Below are 18138 nucleotides of genomic sequence, written 5' to 3'. Positions count from 1 at the left end.
CCTGGCCCTTGTGCAGCAAGATAGTGAGGTGTTCACAGAGTTGCTATTCCCAATGGGGTGCAGGTGGGCTCACCTCCACCCAGCTGTACAGGCGCTCCTGAGTGTGCCGGTCATCCTTGAAGCCAGCAATGGCCAGCAAATCCACCACAAACTGCTTGGGGCTGATATGCAGAGTCTGCCAGGAGAGCCCACAGTTAGGCAGGGCCATGGGAAGCTCCTAGCCCCTCAGAGTTAAATGCAGGGCACGGACTTCATGGGCCTGCAGGAGCCACAGGGTCTGGGGCAGGCACTCCACATCTACCTCTTAGCTAAGGGTAGGTCCAGATGAAACCACTCTGCCTTCTTGTCCCTGCCCTTCCCCCTACCATCCTTCTGCCCTGACTTCCCTTTATCACCTGTCTCAGCTTGTTTCCTCTTGCCTTGCACCACTTATTGAAGGGCAGTAGGACAGGACAGGTAGAGAAGATATAGGGTGCCCCAGAGACCTGGGGCCTGTCACACATACCCACAACCGGTTGGCCAGAGAGACCACCTTGGCTGTGATGGCTTTGGGATCCTTTTGCCTGATGGAGTCCAGGATAATGTCAGTCAGGAATCGGTGACATTTCTGTGCATAAAACATCTCTTCCCAGGATAGAGAGAAACTAAGAAAAGTCACATCTGTGGGGAAAGGAGAGAGTGGTTACGACCATATCTCCCCAAAGCCAGATAGCCTTAGAGATAGCCAAGGGGGCAGGGAGAGGTGTAGGGCTCCTATGGGACAGTCTCCCTCAAGTACCCGGGGTGGGGCCTCTGGCATCTCCACAAGGAAGTATAGGGCTAGGCATGGCTCCAAAGTCTCACCTCGGGGCTGGGGGCTGGCTGTGAGAGGTGTATGTCTGAGGTTATCCATCTGTGTGGTGTAGATGATGCTGTCCTCAAAGAACATGCAGGAGCCATCACTACCCACCACAGGGGGGTGAGTCACTTTAAGGATGACCCCTGGGTTGTCTACCTCACTGGCATTAGGCAGAGGCTGCTCAGGTATAGAGCTTTCTGTGAAAACAAGGGCAGAGGGTTCTTCTTAGGCTTGAGAGCTTAAGCTAAGAGCCTAGGCAAGGAAAGGGGACCTCTGGTGACAGACTAGTACAGTCACCCCACCCTTTCAGAGGCCTCCAGCTTCTTAGAAGTGGCACCCTTTCTTCTCTTTATTACCCTGGCATCATTGCAAGCCAAATCTTGAATTTTAGAACCCAAGGAACTCTCTAAATTCCTCTGTTGAAGTAACACTAGTATCAAATAGGGCCAATTAAAAATATCAGTGAAGGACTGGGAACGTATAAAACTGTAAAATGAGAGGAGCTTTTTGGACCAGATTTTCATGTGTGCCCATACTGGAAGAATGGATGTTTGTCTTCCTGAAGATTGATAGACCAAATTAGGGCTCACAGGCAAAGTCCAAGAAAGTCCCTCCAATCAGGGCCTGAGCCACTAGAAGGGAAAGTGACAGTACTTTAGGAAGAACTTTTGAGGTAGCAGAGAAAACAGCCTGGCATGGCAATTCTCAGCATACTTCCCTGGGCCACCTCCCCACTACCAGCCACACATGAACTCTTTGCATCCTAGTCTCCATAAGCCGTTCTGTTTCCTGGACTTCATCACCTGTGTGTCCCTTGGCATTTCACATGCCATTTGTGCTCTTCTGCAAGATCTACTTTCTCTTGTCCTCCCACCTCAGTAGGTGCCCACCCCTTAGCAGTCACCATGCTAATAATCTGCTTACTCTCTTTCACCCAACTAGAAAGAATTTCTGCTTCTGGCACACACACCCCCCACCCCATGCTATACTTCCTGTGTACCTGAGCAAGGTTTCTAAGGTGCCCACCTGACCACATGGTCCTTCCTTTAAAATCCTTCAGGGGCTGCTTGCTCCTCTCAAGGTCAGAACAGAGCACCACATCCTGAACTTGACCCACAAGGCCCAACCTAATGACCCATGTCTTCAGCCTCATTTCCGTGGCTTCTGCATAGGAAGCCAGTCTACCATCTAGACCAAAATTCTGTGCTTTCCACAAATACCTTAGACTTTTCCTCTGCCTTGCCCCTAGCCTCCCTGTGCTCCTACTACCTATGTTCTCCCTTTCGACAGCACTCATCACTTCACCTTATATGGTCTCTTGGCTCCCCAAGCTATGCCAGCATTCCAGTAATTTCTATGATTGCTGCCTGGCACAGAGCTGGAATTGGAGGGCAGGCTGTAGTCTCCTTTTTTTCACTAACTAGCTCTGTGGTCTCAGTCACAGGATTTGCCTTTTCTGTTGTAAATGAGACTTAGATCAAGAATGGGGTAGGACTCACCTCTCTCCTTTGTTCTCTGTTTGCCCCAGTCCTTCAGGGCAATAGCTCTTTTTGTGGGGAAGTACGGCTTAAAGGTTGGCTCTGGCCCCTTGTCCTTTGCTCCAGCTCCAGTCCCTGCCTGTAGACCTGAATCCTTCTCTGACACTATGGAGTGGGCTTTCCAACCAACTGAGGTGCTGGTCTGGGAAGCAGTCTCACTTCCCGAGGGAAAATGCAGGGCAGCCTCCTCCAAGGAGTTGTTCCGGGGGGCTGTCATTGGTTGGAATTCCCACTGTTTGCAATTGACCATGTCCCATTCCCTCACCAGAGAGATGAGCTTTTGCATGGGGGTGACAGGGGGATCTTTAGTTTCAGATTTCTGTGTGAGGTTGATTGTGGTACACTTCTTCTTTGGGGGACTCTCAGAGTGGCTTCCCCAGTGTCTGGGGTTAGCACACAAGCTAGAGCAGTGTGAGTATGCACTGGGATTGCCTGCCCTCTTGGTATTTCGGCACAGAGAGACCTGGATGGTTCGAGTATACTGTTCAGGCTCTTCCATCTGACTGGACCTGGCCAGATTCCCCTTGGCCTTGTTCCATGGAGTCCTGTCATTGCAGTCTTGGAAGTCCATAGGTGGCATGCAGGCTGTGGTCTGAGAAAGGAGGGACATAATAGTTCTGGGCATGTTATACATTGTCCTCTAACCCTTGCCCAAGATCTAATAAACTAAGCCTCCAAGACTTCTTTGTTCACACAGAACAATCCTGTCCCTGACATGGGTCACACATTATATTTGCTTGATCTGAATGGGGGTGGTGCCAGCCCAGAGGCTTCTCAGTTTAACCAGAGAGATTATTGGCATCTCAGGGCACAAGTGGTCAGCATGTCCCTGTGCCTCCTTCAAGATTCAGAAACCAGTTCCTGTACTATGAACCAGTGTAGGTCCTGCTCTTTCACGACCATACCCCTCAGTACCTGGGCCTGCCCCAGCCCACCCCAAGCCTTGTGGTGGCATTCTTTGAGAAGAGCATAACCAAGTAAGATCAGGGCTTACTTCTTTGGCATCTCTACTGAAGTCAACCAGTGACCCTGGTCCTTCTGTCACCACATGCAGCTTCCTGATGGGAAAAGCTTCTTCATTTTCAGATTCTTTCTCCTGAGTCCATGACCTACAAAGACCAAGAGGGGTTGGTTAGTGAATGGAAACTTCTATTAGTCCATCAGCTGGTTGGTGAAGGAGTTAATGATAGGCAGTGGAGAAAAGGAGTTCTGAAGGGATTTTGTTTAGATCACTGGCCAATCCTGAGCCTATTTTACTCCTTCAGCCCCAGGGAGAACAGGTCCCACTAGCAGTTGAGACAGCATTTCCAAGAGGAATATAAAGGTCCAAACATGGAATCTTGAGTGAAGTTTCCTTACTTGTATGCCTCACATTGTGCAAGGGCTTCTGAGAGGGATGGAATGTGGTATTCCTCCACCTCCTGGCAGAAGAGAGGCCATTCCCTGCAAACACAAGGAGATGTCAGACTGGGCAGTTAGGGTGCGAGTGTGGTGGATGCATAAGCCCCTAGAGAAGCTGTGTTGAACAACAGCACCAATGTTGGAAACAATAGAACCTCCTCACTGAAAGCTGTAAAATTTTCCTTTGTTGAAGAAGGGGTCAGCTTCAGTGATTTCATCATATGATTACTTGCTTTGCTTACTTAAATTCAGATGGTAAAAACAGTTTTCCAAGTCTCAGGAAGTTGAGAACATGTCGGAACATTTGGCCATCCCCGTGGATAAGCAGGGTCTGTCCGTATGTGATCCAGTATACTCTCTGAGAGTTGGACAGCAGTTCTGGATACTGGAGGGGGATGGACACCAGAATCAGTTAGTCCCAAGGGCTACATCTTTAGAGAGGGGCAGGTCAATCACCTCTCACTTAATTTTCCCTGGTCACACTAGAGCAGATGCTTTGGGATTTCCATCTCCCTGTCTTATAGGCACAGTGGGGAGCAGAGCCCCCTGGAGATGCGCATCATCTCTGCTTCAACTTTTGCTGGTTCCCCCCTCCCCAAGGAATTTGGAACACCATCCTACCTCCTCCTCAGGCCAGGCCCCTCAGAACTGGCCTCCTCTCTACCCACACTGCTGAGGCCTTCCCAGAATGCTGCTCATTCCATTTCTTGCCATAAGGTAAGGGGATTCTAGGCAGTGGAGTTGGGAGAAGGTCCTCAATCTAAGCAGGTGTGGAGGCTGTGCGAGGGTCAGCTGACAGTTCTCAAAGCAGCTCAGGCAGGGAAGCCAAAGTGGGAAGAGGGCATCTGGGGTTAGCAGTACCTTCAGCAGGGTCTGCAGGGTGGTTGCATACCAATGGCTGCCAACATAAACTTTGATGATCTGTTGTGGGGAATACACAGTAATCTCTGCTGTCCACTCATCTATGGAAACCAATGAGAGGGAACATATCATATGGCCAGAAGGAAAATTAGGACTTTTTGGTCATTAGTGTATTGCATATTAAGGTCCCCTATCTTCTCCATTAATATCACGTGACCTAAGTTGAGAAGCAACAGAAATCCTGGATACCTGCCTTCCTTGCTCTTCACCATACAGCTTCCTGGGAGGTGAGGTGACTTAGAACAACAGCTTTGAGGGTCAGTTGGCAACTCTTGGGTAGGAAGGGGAAGTCTTCTGGAATTCCAATCCCAAGGGCACTGTTCCTTCTCCTGACCCACCTCCCTCAAGAAAGCTCAGCTGATAATTCCATCTACATTGCCACCTGCCTCTGGTTTCTGGCTGGCTGTGTCCTGGTGCAGCCACTTTTGTGGCCTCTCACACTGGAGCTAGGAGTCTCTCTATGTCTGTGCTTGAGATTTAGCAGATGTCATAGAGCCAGCTTTTATCAAATTACTGTCACTTTTCTAGCGATCAAGTCTCTAGGTATGTCACAGGACTCTGTGCTGGGAAGAGGAACCCATGACCCTTTTCTTGGGGGTGACTATATTTAGGCCTTATTTTGATGTTTGAGAACCATTCTCTTGTGAGCATTGTGATAAGTGCACAGTGTAAAACTAGATTATATGACCAAGAGGCAGGAAGCATAGAATTAAACTGCGAAAACAACTCAGTCCAGGGAAGTGTGGACTGAGTTTGTGTTGTTCACTTCTCTACCTCCAGTATGTACCCCTGTCCTGATATATTGTTGGTGCTCAATAAATATTGAATGTTGCTGAATAATAGCACTACAGCTTAAATCTCATCTAAACAACTAAGAGGTTATTAAATGGTGAAACAGCACTGACTTTGGACTCAGATTCAAACCCTAGTCACTGTATAATTTGAACAAGATTCCCCCTGAACCTTTACTTCATCTGTTAAATGGACCCAGGGACCATTCCTCTTTGCCTGACTATAAGAAACAAATGAGCACAATATGTTGGCTCTTGGGGCCATGGCAGGCCTGCCTTTGGGGATCCGTGCAGCCCTAGACTGGGTAGCAGCCCTGTCTGTACTACTGGGACAAACTGTGGACTTGGACATGAGGAGGAAGATCTTAACATGAAGTTTACCTTTAGAGAACTCATGAATGTTGGTCTGATTTTCCCCTCCTCTTCCATCTACAGTTTTTGGTCCTTGCCTGCCTCATCTTTCCTTTCTTCCCTCATCTTTCTAGGATCCCCTAGATATCCCCCACCCAATGCTAAACTCAAACCAAGAAACTTCCTCATTTACTGAGCACATCCATGGGTGGTAAACTCCTTGGTTCCAGATGAGTCTTCAGGGCTACTTTCATTGGCTCATAGGTGATGTCCCTCTTGTCCAGGAAGGCACAGAGCTCATACACTTCAGAAATGGTCTCCGTCAGGGGAAGTCGGCAAGTCCCCAGCCAGTTCCTGCCCAGAGGAAAGCCTGTCATGAAGAGCCTCAGCACTGTGCCCCTAAAGAATGTAGCCTGTAAACTTTCCTTGCCTAGGATATATGCCCCAACGCTGTCTCAAACCTGGCACCACTAGCATCATTTCCTTGATTTAACTGGAAATCTGGTGATATCTTAAAGGAGAGTAAGCCTGGACACAACTTTTTAGAACTGAGCTTAACCTATTTCAGCAAATCCTGCTAAATTGACTCATTTCAAGTCTCCAGGCCCTCTCTCATGTTTAGAAGTCAGGCCAGGGTCCAATCACTTCCTTCCTGCCCCCATAAGTATCTTCCCAAGGTGTCTCAGTCAAGGTGTAGCAGCCTGCAAGATCCTTGAGAGATTACTAACACCCTGTGTGCCCAGGAAAGAGGCTGACAACAACCCCCATTTCCCCTATCATCCTTCCAAAGACATTTGTCTTTGCCTTCTATGACATTAGGGGTGGACATGTCTGGGAGAGATGGATAATGGTATGTATGGGCCAAAAGAGTTCCAAGTCATAGGATTGGGGCTAAGACAGTGTTAAGGGTCAGCTGATGTTTTCCCCAGGCGCTTAGGGAAACCCACTCCTACCTTTAGTTTGGTATTAATGGATTTTACTACCCTAACAGAGTTGCTCCACTGTTCCTAACTTCTGTTTGCCCTTCTATAAAACAGTATTGAAATTCATGCCCCAGCTCTGACAGGGACATTCTGAGCTCATCCATCAAAGCATCACCACCTCTAGGAAATCTGCCCTGCCTTGCTTCTTAGAAGCTCACCCTAGGTTCAGGCTTCTCTGTCTAGTGAGCCTCCCAAGGGTAAAGAGGACATTTGCAGAAGGGTCTTCTTGGGATGGGGTGCCCAAGTACTCTGAAGGTATGACTGGTCAGGTTACCTCAGACCTAGCACAGGAAAATGAATGGTAAAGAAAAGAAATATGAATAGCTTGAGGCCTTTGAGCTGTGGGGACCCTTGTACCTTGATTCCAGTCATCTCCTCAGAGGCTCTAACCCAGTGGTGGTGGTACAGAGTAAAATGACGGGTTGACCCCAAGGACATTCTCTCCCTCTGGTTTCTGAGGAAGGCCTCAGGTTGTTACAAGAGAAGGGCAAAACCCAACCTGATAGGATTAAGCACCTCCCTAAGGAAGGCCTTACTTGACATGCTGGAAGAGGACTCCATTCCCTGTGATGTACAGTCTGCTTCCATCCAGCGTGCTCTCAATGCGGAGCTGTCCTAGTGCAGAGTCTGGGTACTTGACCAGCAGACCAAGGGCCATCATGTACAGTGGCTTCACAGACTCCAGACCGGCTGCACGTACCCCCTTTCCGGGACTTGGGGGAGGACAGGAGGTCCGTGAACAACCACCTGTGCCAGGGATAAAAGTGTGACTTCCATATCCCCCTTGGACATAGCTGAATTGGAGGCTGTGGGTCTTAATTCCTCTTGCTGCCACAAGTAGTACTTAAGTGGCTTAGAGGGAGGTTATATCCTTGCACAGACCAAATCTGGATTTTCTCAACATCAGTATATTTTTTTGTACACTCAGTCAGGTTTAGAGGTCAAAACTATTTCTTAGGTAGTAAGGCAGGGTGGGGATTTATTTGCTATGTCACTAACAACTGAATTTCAGAACACTCAGTATAGCAGCCTTCTGGCCCCAGCCTCTGCAGGAGGCTCCATTAGTTCCAAACCCTTCTGTAACTATTCTAGGGTAAAAGACCAGCAACCATACACAGAGCTGGATGAGTGGCACAGGCTTCCAGTATTCATACAGTCCCTATTGCTGGCCCTCCTGGGCAGAATTTTCCTCAGACACATACTAAGTAGAGCTACTTTTAGGTATTTGGGTGGCTGGATCATGGGTGGGACCTTGTTCTTCTGCAGCCAGCACACAAGGTATAATCCAAAGAACACAGTTGTCATAGCTTATAGAAGCCTGCAATAGTGGGTCAGAGAGCAGGCTGCTAGGGAATTTTCATGGATTATCTCCAATTCTCAGAGCAACCCTGTGAGAGATTTAGTGCTATCATCTTTTCACAAATAAACTCTGTCCTGAGGGGCTAACTAAGTACCCTCCCCTTGCCCAGTTTTGCAGTTTAGGGCAAAATTTTTAATACAAATAACTGCAGAGCTAATCAGGGCAGGGCTGGGTTTTTGATGTCAGCTGTACTCTTTAGGGCTACTAGAGTTGACTCCCTTAGTTAGGATGCTTTGTTAAATGCTAACCCTGTGCTTTATAGTGGTGGAGAGCCTGTCTACAAACACAAATCCATCTTTACATTTCTTGTGTGGAGCAGGCACTACTCTGCCGAACTCACAATGATCCAAGTTATCTGAGGATCAGAAGCCCTTGAAGGAGGGGGTTGAACCAATACTCTTAAAAGGGTTGTAAGGCCCTGGGACAGGCTCCTGAGACCTGCTGCAGAATGTTACTCCTACCACATAGGATGGGACTCCATTCACCTGGAAAGAGTCTGGGCCTGAAGTCAGGGAAAGGCCTCAATCCCAAGGGACAAATGTCTGGTGGTGCCCAGACCAAACTGCATATGTGCAAGTCAGTCATTTCTTTTTTTGCAGCTCTGTTATTTGAAAAGGTTCTACATATTCTTAGAAGACCAGCCAAGGTCCCCAGAGGTAGTTAGCTCCTACAACATGCACAGAAGCTTCCATGAACGAACAGGAATTGGAAATGGGATGATGTAAAGCAAACCAAAATCATGAGATGGAGCAGCTGGAATGAGACAGGGCTAGTAGCATGAAAATCTGGCCTAAACAGGAGACAGGAAATATCAGGAATAGGCAGAAACATACATAGTAGCCAATAGTTGTTAGAAGCGGGGAGAAGGGAATTTGGGGGCTAGTGGGATAACTGAGGCACCAGTGGGAAATTTTTCCAAGTATTTCCCATGCGCTCTAGCAAGCGGATGCCACAAGTTTCAGTTGCCCAGGATTTCCTCATGCAGGACAAGTAGCTCCTGCCCCTAGAGCTTGCCTTAGGTCCACCTCCCTCCCTAGGACATTCCAGCCTGGTTCCTCCATCCAGGCTGGGCTCTTCCTGCTCCAGGCTGGGAGAGGATTTCTTTGGCTCTGGCAGTTGCCCCCCAACTCCATCAGTCGGGCACTGAGCAGACAGGGCATGCAGGGTTTCAAGCCAAATCCTATTCTTGGATTCTAAGAGTATCCACTCCACTCACCACTACCCAAAGCCCAAAATGGGAAAATGTTTGTTCTTGGCTTCTCCAGTTCAAGTCCACATGGACCCAGAGTGTCAAGAGAAGGCCAAGGTTCCCAGGTGACATACCCATGTTCATCCGGTACAACCGTACAGCTTCTGTGAGCTCAGGAATTTCTAGAATTTCCACTTCAGCTTCTAACACATCTATGTTGGAGAAATTATCTGGTAGCAAAATCTTGTGTGAGCGGAGAAAATTCACTTGAAAAACAAAGGGAAACAACATGAGTTAACAAGGCTACTTCTGATTTCACTGGAGGTCCAGGTTTGGGCAAGTTTTTGATTCTGCAGCTTATCCTAGGCTCTCCTTGTTCTGGAACAATTTCTAATCATACCTGATCAGCTTTGATTCTGTCATTTTCAAGGTGAAAGACCCCAAATTATTTTGCTTTCCTGTGTTTGAATCCATGGGTGTGGCCTCTTTTGGCCTGGCTTGGGATTCCCAAGCCAGGCCCTCATGGTGAGCACACTGACTCTGAAACTTACCCTGTGAGTCTTGACCCCAGAGCAGGGAGTTATCTCGTTGCTTAAAGAGGAGGGGCCTGGCTGAGTCTGGGCTGGCAGGTGGCACTTGGAGTTTGTCCCTGTCTGGACTGCAGTGTGAGAAGCAGAGATAGAGCCATTTCTAACGTCCTGTGTGAATTAACTTGGAGATTCAGAAGTATATCACAGACAACTTCCGAGGTGACTTGAATCTGAATGGCTGTGGTTCTAGGCAACTTGAGTGTTTACTGCCTACTCTGGGCAGCAGCAGCAGCACACTGCAGCTTGGAATTAGGAAACCATTCCATTCATATCCCTAACAGAGTGGGTCCTGAGGCAGTGGGGAGAGGGAGGCTCTCTCCCCATGCAAAGTGGGAGATCTCATCTCTCCCTAGGTCACTAGCTCACACTGACCATTCTGGGAAAACTGTCACCTTCTAGACTCCTTCCCTTGTATTATGAGCAGGTAGGACCATCCCTTGAAACAATTCTATATCCTCATTCTATGGTAAGAGGTACTGAGGCCTGGAGCCCAGTTGGAGATATAAGGGCAGAGTAAAGAGTTCAGTTGAACACTCTGACCTTCACACTGACTCCTGAGGCCCCTGACATCACCTAAGGGAGCTTCAGTGTCTCTTTACAGTCAGGCCATCCAAAAAGAAATAGGAACTAAAATAGCTCTGAGCCAAGTGAGAGTCTGATACTGCAATGTGCTTGCCTCCTGAAAGACTGTCATTCTTTTGCACCTGTGTCCAGTGAAACTCTGAGGCCCTGTGCACCAAGCTGGGCCTCTGAGGGAATGGGGTAGAGAGGGGTGGATAACCTTATCAGCCTGCTCCACCCACAGACAGAGCAATCACCAATGAAACGGAACTCGCTGCACTCGCACTCGATCAGGGCCACGGTCTCAGCCAGCCATAGTAGGTTGTCTTCAGTCACTAGGCTTGGATACTTGGCCACTAGATCTAAGGGCAGGAAGCAGTAGTGCACTTCCTCTTCTGTGTCTAACAGTGGTGTGTCCATGAGACCCAAAGGTGCTTTGTCATGTAGGCCTGGAGGAGAACACAAAGGAGGCATCACCTGAGATCAGGGCTCTCACTGATCCAGGGGCCCCAGAAGAAGCCGGATGGACTACCCAGGAGACAGTCCCTGCCACACACCTCCCTCCCCTCTCTCTCTCTTTTCAGAATTAGTCCTAAGGCTCAGAAGGAGTGTGGTGGGCACTAGAGCATGGAAATCTATTTTTTCTACAGATATTGAAGGAGAGTGGAATATGTTGTGACATTTTGGCTCATGTACCCAAAGTCACTAAATTTATTTATATATTTAGCTCCTTTTTTAAAGAAAATTTTTAATATCTATTTTTTAGTTGTAGATGGAAAATTTTTAATATCTATTTTTTAGTTGTAGATTTTTTTATGTGATACTGAGGATCAAACATGCTAGGCAAGCACTCTACCACTGAGCTACAACTCCAGCCCTATATTCATTTCTTTTTAATGAACCAAACCAAACACTGAATTTACAGATAAAATAGATGCTTTTGACTCTCCTGGAAGTTCAAAACCCATCAATAATCATAAATGCCTTGTTTTGTATCTCCGATAGGCTGACCTATGCTGCAAGGTACTCATTAGACAGAGATCACTTGGAGGCATTCTTTGGTGATTGGAGGTAACTTGAAAGAATGGTGAAGTTCCCTGACTTCTGGGTGGGAGTGGAATAAATCCTCACTTTCCCTAAGTGAAACCAGTCTGCAGAGGAAAGAATGTGGAGAAGGATGCTGAGTAGCAGTGAGCAAGCAGCTATGGAGAGAGCATGTGGAAGAGTACTAGATCAAAGAGATGACCAAGAGGTAGAGAAATCATCCAGAATGAACTCAGAGATGAGAATATCTCTGTATGGAAGTCAATTCTGTTAAGGAGAGGGGAAGCTGGTGTGGACCTCGTGGCGGGACAGGCAGCCTATCCCTGATTGTACCTGTGAAGGCTGGGCTTTTTATTGGAAATTCTGAGGGTTTGCTGATACACTTCCAGGTTCGCCAGTAGTTCAAAGATGCTCTCTCAGCAACGGGTATATCTGCGGGCCGTACACGGAGATGGTGTTTCCCTTCCTTCAGATTATCTAGAGTCTGTGAGATAAAGAAGATTGCCCCCTTGAAAATCTGAACCTAGTAACTATCTACCAGTTTTAGAGTGAACACCAGGAAAAACAGTTTGTGACTCACTTTGGTAAAGTATTTTAAAATAAATCAACTCAACCACAAAAATGTAAAAATTTAGGACTATAATATGAAATGCTCATATTCAAAATCCCAATGACTATATCTCTCTGATTCTTTTTATAAATAATAATAGTTTAGCCAAGAGTGGTGGTGAATGCCTGTAATCCCAGTGACTCAGACGGCTGAGGCAGGAAGATTGCAAGTTCAAGGCCAGCCTCAGCAACTTAGTGAGACTCTATGCAACTTAGTGAGACCTTGTTTCAAACTAAAAAATAAAAAAGCGTTGGGTATGTGGCTCAGTGGTTAAGCACCCCAAGTTCAATACCTGGTCCCAAAATAAATAAATAATTTTTTAAAAAGGTTTATTTGGCTCATAGTTCTGAGAGCTGGGAAGTTCAAGATTGTGAGGCTATCTGGTGAGGACCTTCTTGCTGGTGAGGACTCTGAAGAATCACAAGGCAGTATAGGGCTTCACATAGTGTGATAAAAAAACTTTCTCTTATGATTTTTTTCTTTGGGGGGGGTACACTGGGAATTTAACTCAGGGCACTCAACCACTGAGCCACATCTCCAGCCCTTTTTATTTTATTTTGAGACAGGGTGTCACTGAGTTGCTTAGTGTTTCACTGTTGCTGAAGCTGGCTTTGAACTCACAATCCTCCTACCTCAGCTTCCTGAGCTGCTGGGATTACAAGCGTGCGTCATCTTTCATGCTCAGCTCTTTCTGATTCTTTTTTAAAAAATATTTTTAGTTGTAGATGTACACAATAACTTAATATTTTTTTTTAATGTGGTGCTGAGGATCAAACCCAGTGCCTCACACATGCTAGGCAAGCACTCTACACTGAGCCACAACCCCAGCCCTCTCTTCTGATTCTTGAACAAGTTTTTGGTCTTATAATTTTATGTTATCTTTGTGATTTGCTCATGGTAGTTTATCCTAATTCTGGGAAGTGAACTAAGTAATGAGGCCAAGGTTAATAAAAGTGTCTTATACTGCCACTGGGTTCCTCATTTTTCAAGTCACTTTCACACACATTTGCTCATTTACCCTGACACAACTCTGTAAGACAGATGTAGTGTTTTGCTGATGAGACAGTTGAGGTCAAAGGCTTTGAGACTTGTCCAAGAAGCCTCCCAAGTCCAGAGCAGCTGGCTTAAAGGAGTCAGTGATCAGGGATGAATGAGGCTGAAGTAGACTGCTCCAACTAGGCAGGGTTAAAGTCCAGGGGTGAGGGTAGGCCAAGAGTCTTCATGCTGTACTCACCCAAGGAGGGACCTGTTCCTCCTTAATAGTTTTTAGGAGGTAGATTATCATAATATTAGGCTGATTTTTTCCTGACCCTACTCTAGAAGAAAATAGTATTTTCCTAATAAAATTTTAGAAGCAGTAGGGTAGGTGACCCTTTAAAGACCAACTTTAGGAGATCCAAGATGGTGGATTAGAGGGAGGCTGCGTTCCTTGTCACTCCATAACTCCGGTTTCAAGCAGAGGATATCTGTTTTTTGGTGAGGCAGTTTTTGCTGCTTATCAATCCCCTGCTGTTTACCCCATTTGTCTACTGTGATCACCTGCAGTCTGCCAGCATATCGCCGACTTTTCTGAGTGCAGATTGCTCACTGTCAGGCACCTATCATCCGCCATTTGCCTGCCTCTTGCCTGTCCATCGCCTGCCTTTCACCTACCCATCACCCACCACCCGAGGTTCACCTCCCAATCATCCGACAGCTACCAGCAGACTGACCGCAGACCACCAGTGGAGTGCCAGCTGCTTGCTGTTGCCTAGAAGTTCACTGTCACAGTACCTGCAGGTTTGATTACACATGGCTGCCGCCAGTTTGAGACAACAGCCAGGCCCCGTAGGACCCCTGGCCGGACTGACTGAGCCCCGTCTCCAGGATCCCTCAGCCCGACCAAATATTCCCTGCCTCCAGGGCCCTCACATAGACTGACTGCTCCCTGCTGCCAGGACCCCCAGACCAACTGACTGCATCCTATCACCGGGACCCCAGACCGACTGATTGCACCTGGCCTCCAGGATCCCGCAACCACACCAAACACGCATGACCTCTAGGACCCCTGCCTGACCAACTGCACCCCCCCCTCCAGGAGCTCCAGCCGACCACGTCCACACCCCAAGCTGCAGCTCCCCATTTGCCAACACATTTGGAAGCCGGAGCGGCCATCTTGGATAATCCTGGAAGCCATAGCTTCGATCTTTAGGTGGGGCAAATCCCATCCTGAGACGCCTGCTGGAGACTTGGAGCTCATTGTCAGGTACCTCTCATGCATCAGGCTACTGAAGAGTGGGAAGTTTGAATACTATATGACTGTTATAGTGTAACTTTTCTTTCTTCTCCTTATTGAACAATTTTAAATTTTTACTTCTTTACGTTTTTTGCTCTCTTTTCCTTTTGTTTACCTGTTCCCTCAGAGTCTTTTTCTCCCTTTTTGCATGCTAACATCCAATTTCTTTTGATTACACTCTCACCCTTTCTATTAGCTAGACCTTCTGTATATTCTTTTCTTATTCCATTAACAGCTACATCCTACATCCCTCTGCATCCTCTTTGTCCTCCATTAGAAACTGCAGACCTTATTGCAAATCTGTTTGTTATACTGAAGATAATATTTGAACTCATTCTGTTTATTATGATAATTTTGTTATTGTCCTCATAGGGGCTATTTGGTCTAGGATTGCACAGTGTCTGAATTGGGCACTGCTAATATTGATCTCCCCTTAAAGAAAAGGTTTTGGAAACCTATAGGGCCACTATAAGCCTATAGGGGGAAATCTGCAATACCCCAGATCTGCACTGCTAGAGGGGAAGATACATGAACAACATGAAAAAACAAGGGAAGAAAATGATCCAAACAAACCTAGATTCTATATTAATAGAATCCAATGACAGTATGGTAGAAGAAATGTCAGAAAAGGACTTCAGATTATACATGATTAAGATGATTCATGAAGCAATGGATGAGATAAGAGAGCAAATGCAGGCAATGAATGATAATACCAATAAGCAGTTGAAAGAGTAACTGCAGAAAGCAAAAGATCATTTCAACAAAGAGATAAAGATTCTCAAAAAAAAAAAAAAAAAAAAAAAAAAAACCAAATGGAAATCCTTGAAATAAAGGAAACAATAAACTAAATAAAAAACTCAATGGAAAGCATCACCAAAAGACTAGACCACTTGGAAGACAGAACCTCAGACAATGAAGACAAAATATTTAATCTTGAAAATAAAGTTGCCCAAACAGAGAAGATGGTAAGAAATCATGAACAGAATCTCCGAGAACTATGGGACATCATGAAAAGACCAAATTTAAGAATTATTGGAATTGAGGAAGGCACAGAGATTCAAACCAAAGGAATGAACAACCTATTCAATAAAATAATATCAGAAAATTCCCCAAGCCTGAAGAATGAAATGGAAAATCAAATACAAGAGGCTTACAGAACACCAAATGTGCAAAATCACAACACATCCACACCAAGGCACATTATAATGAAAATGCCTAATATTCAAAATAAAGATAGGATTTTGAAGGCTGCGAGAGAAAGGCATCAGATTACACATAGGGGGAAACCAATACAGATAGCAGCAGACTTCTCAACCCAGACTCTAACAGCTAGAAGGGCATGGAACAACATATTTCAAGCTCTGAAAGAACATAGTTGCCATCCTATACCCAGAAAAACTAACCTTCAGATTTGGAGATGAAATAAAATCCTTCCATGATAAACAAAAGTTAAAAGAATTTACAAATAGAAAGCCTGCACTACAGAATGTTCTCAACAAATATTCCATGAGGAGGAAATGAAAACCAACAATGTAGGTCAGCAAAGGGAAGAACTACCTTAGAGAAAATCACTCAAAGGAGAAACCAAGCCAAGTTAAAAATAAAAAATAAGCCCAAATGATTGGGAATACAAATCATATCTCAATAACCCTGAATGTTAATGGGCTAAACTCATCAATCAAAAGACACAGACTGGCAGAATGGATTAAAAAGAAAGACCCAACAATATGCTGCCTGCAAGAGACTCATCTCATAGAAAAAGACATTCACAGATTAAAGGTGAAAGGATGGGAGAAAACCTACCACACACAGCGGGGGTTTCCATCCTTATATCAGATAAAGTGGATTTCAAGCCAAAGTTAGTCAGAAGGGATAAAGAAGGACATTTCATACTGCTTAAGGGAACCATAATCAGGAAGACATAATGATAGTAAATATTTATGCCCCAAACAATGATGCATCCCTGTACATCAAACAAATCCTTCTCAAATTTCAGGAATCAAATAGACCACAACACAATAATCCTGGGTGACTTTAACACACCACTGTCACCTCTACATAGATCTTCCAAACAAAAACCAAACAAAGAAACCATACAACTCAATAACACAATCAATAACCTTGACTTAATAGACATATGTAGAATATTCCATCTATCAACCAGCAGATTCACTTTCTTCTCAGCAGCACATGGAACCTTCTCGAAAATAGACCATATGTTATGCCACAAAGCAGCCCTTAGGAAATGCAAAAAAATAGAGATACTGCCTTGTGTTCTATCAGATCATAATGGACTGAGAGTAGAAATCAATGACAAAATAAAAAAACAGAAATTACTCCAACATCTGGAGACTAAATAATATGCTACTGAATGAAACATGGAAAACAGAAAACATCAGGGAGGAGATAAAAAAATTCTTAGAGGTCAATGAGAACGACAATACAACATATCAAAATCTCTGGGACACTATGAAAGCGGTACTGAGAAAAATTCATTGCATGGAGCGCATTCCAGAAAAGGATGAAAAGTCGACAACTAAATGACCTAACATTACAGCTCAAAGCCCTAGAAAAAGAAGAACAGAATAACAGCAAAATTAGTAGAAGACAGGAAATAATTAAAATCAAAGCTGAAATCAATGAAATTGAAACAAAAGAAACAATTCAAAAGATTGACAAAACAAAAAGTTGGTTCTTTGAAAAAGTAAACAAAATAGACAAACCCTTAGCCACACTAACAAAGAGAAGGAGAGAGAAAACTCAAATTACTAAAATTCGTGATGAAAAAGGAAATATCACAACAGACACCACTGAGATACATAACATAATGAGAAGCTACTTCAAAAATGTGTATTCCAACAAAATAGTAACTACCGAAAACATTGACAGATTTCTAGAGACATATGCTCCTCCCAAACTGAACCAGGAGGACATACACAATTTAAACAGATCAATATCAAGCAATGAAATAGAAGAAGCCATTAAAAACCTACCATCCAAGAAAAGCCCAGGACCAGACAGATTCTCAACCGAGTTCTACAAGACCTTTAAGAAGAACTCATTCCAATACTTCTCAAAGTATTCCAGGAAATAGAAAGGAGGGTACCCTACCAAACTCATTCTATGAAGCTAATATCACCCTCATACCCAAACCAGGAAAAGACACATCAAGGAAAGAAAATTTTAGACCAATATCCTTGATGAATATAGATGCAAAGATCCTTAACAAAATATTGGCAAACCATATCCAAAAACATATTAAGAAAATTGTGCACCACAATCAAGTGGGGTTCATCCCTGGAATGCAAGAATGGTTTAACATCCGTAAATCAATAAACGTAATCCATCATGTCAATAGACTTAAGGATAAGAATCATATGGTTATTTCAATTGACGCAGAAAAAATGTTCGACAAAATAGAACACCCCTTCCTGCTCAAAACACTAGAAAAAATAGGGATAGTAGGAACATACCTGAACATTGTAAAGGCTATTTATGCTAAGCCCATGGTCAACATCATTCTTAATGGAGAAAAATTGAAAACATTCCCTTTAAAAATGGGAATACGACAGGGATGTCCTCTTTTACCACTTCTATTCAACATTGTCCTTGAAACTCTAGCCAGAGCAATTAGACAGACTAAAGAAATTAAAGGGATATGAATAGGAAAAGAGGAACTTAAGCTA

At 45.0% G+C, this 18138-nt stretch overlaps 1 protein-coding gene across 1 annotated transcript in view; it reads right to left on the bottom strand.

The window, feature by feature from the left end:
* Window positions 1–18138, bottom strand: part of Kctd19 (potassium channel tetramerization domain containing 19) — a 42205-nt gene that overhangs the window by 937 nt on the left and 23130 nt on the right. Inside the window, exons 3-15 of the mRNA XM_047527828.1 lie at window positions 11901–12051; window positions 10781–10972; window positions 9507–9638; window positions 7360–7570; window positions 6034–6194; window positions 4639–4739; window positions 4020–4162; window positions 3736–3819; window positions 3371–3485; window positions 2338–2968; window positions 844–1035; window positions 506–660; window positions 74–175 (exon numbers count right to left, since the gene is read on the bottom strand). Of these exons, the coding sequence (XP_047383784.1) occupies window positions 74–175; window positions 506–660; window positions 844–1035; window positions 2338–2968; window positions 3371–3485; window positions 3736–3819; window positions 4020–4162; window positions 4639–4739; window positions 6034–6194; window positions 7360–7570; window positions 9507–9638; window positions 10781–10972; window positions 11901–12051 (2370 nt within the window). The remainder of the gene's footprint in view (window positions 1–73; window positions 176–505; window positions 661–843; window positions 1036–2337; window positions 2969–3370; window positions 3486–3735; window positions 3820–4019; window positions 4163–4638; window positions 4740–6033; window positions 6195–7359; window positions 7571–9506; window positions 9639–10780; window positions 10973–11900; window positions 12052–18138) is intronic.

The sequence above is a fragment of the Sciurus carolinensis genome, chromosome 16 (assembly GCF_902686445.1).
Source record: "Sciurus carolinensis chromosome 16, mSciCar1.2, whole genome shotgun sequence".
Lineage (NCBI taxonomy): Eukaryota > Metazoa > Chordata > Mammalia > Rodentia > Sciuridae > Sciurus > Sciurus carolinensis.
The sequence above is the reverse complement of the archived record's forward strand: the minus strand, read 5'-3'. Positions and strand labels throughout refer to the sequence as shown.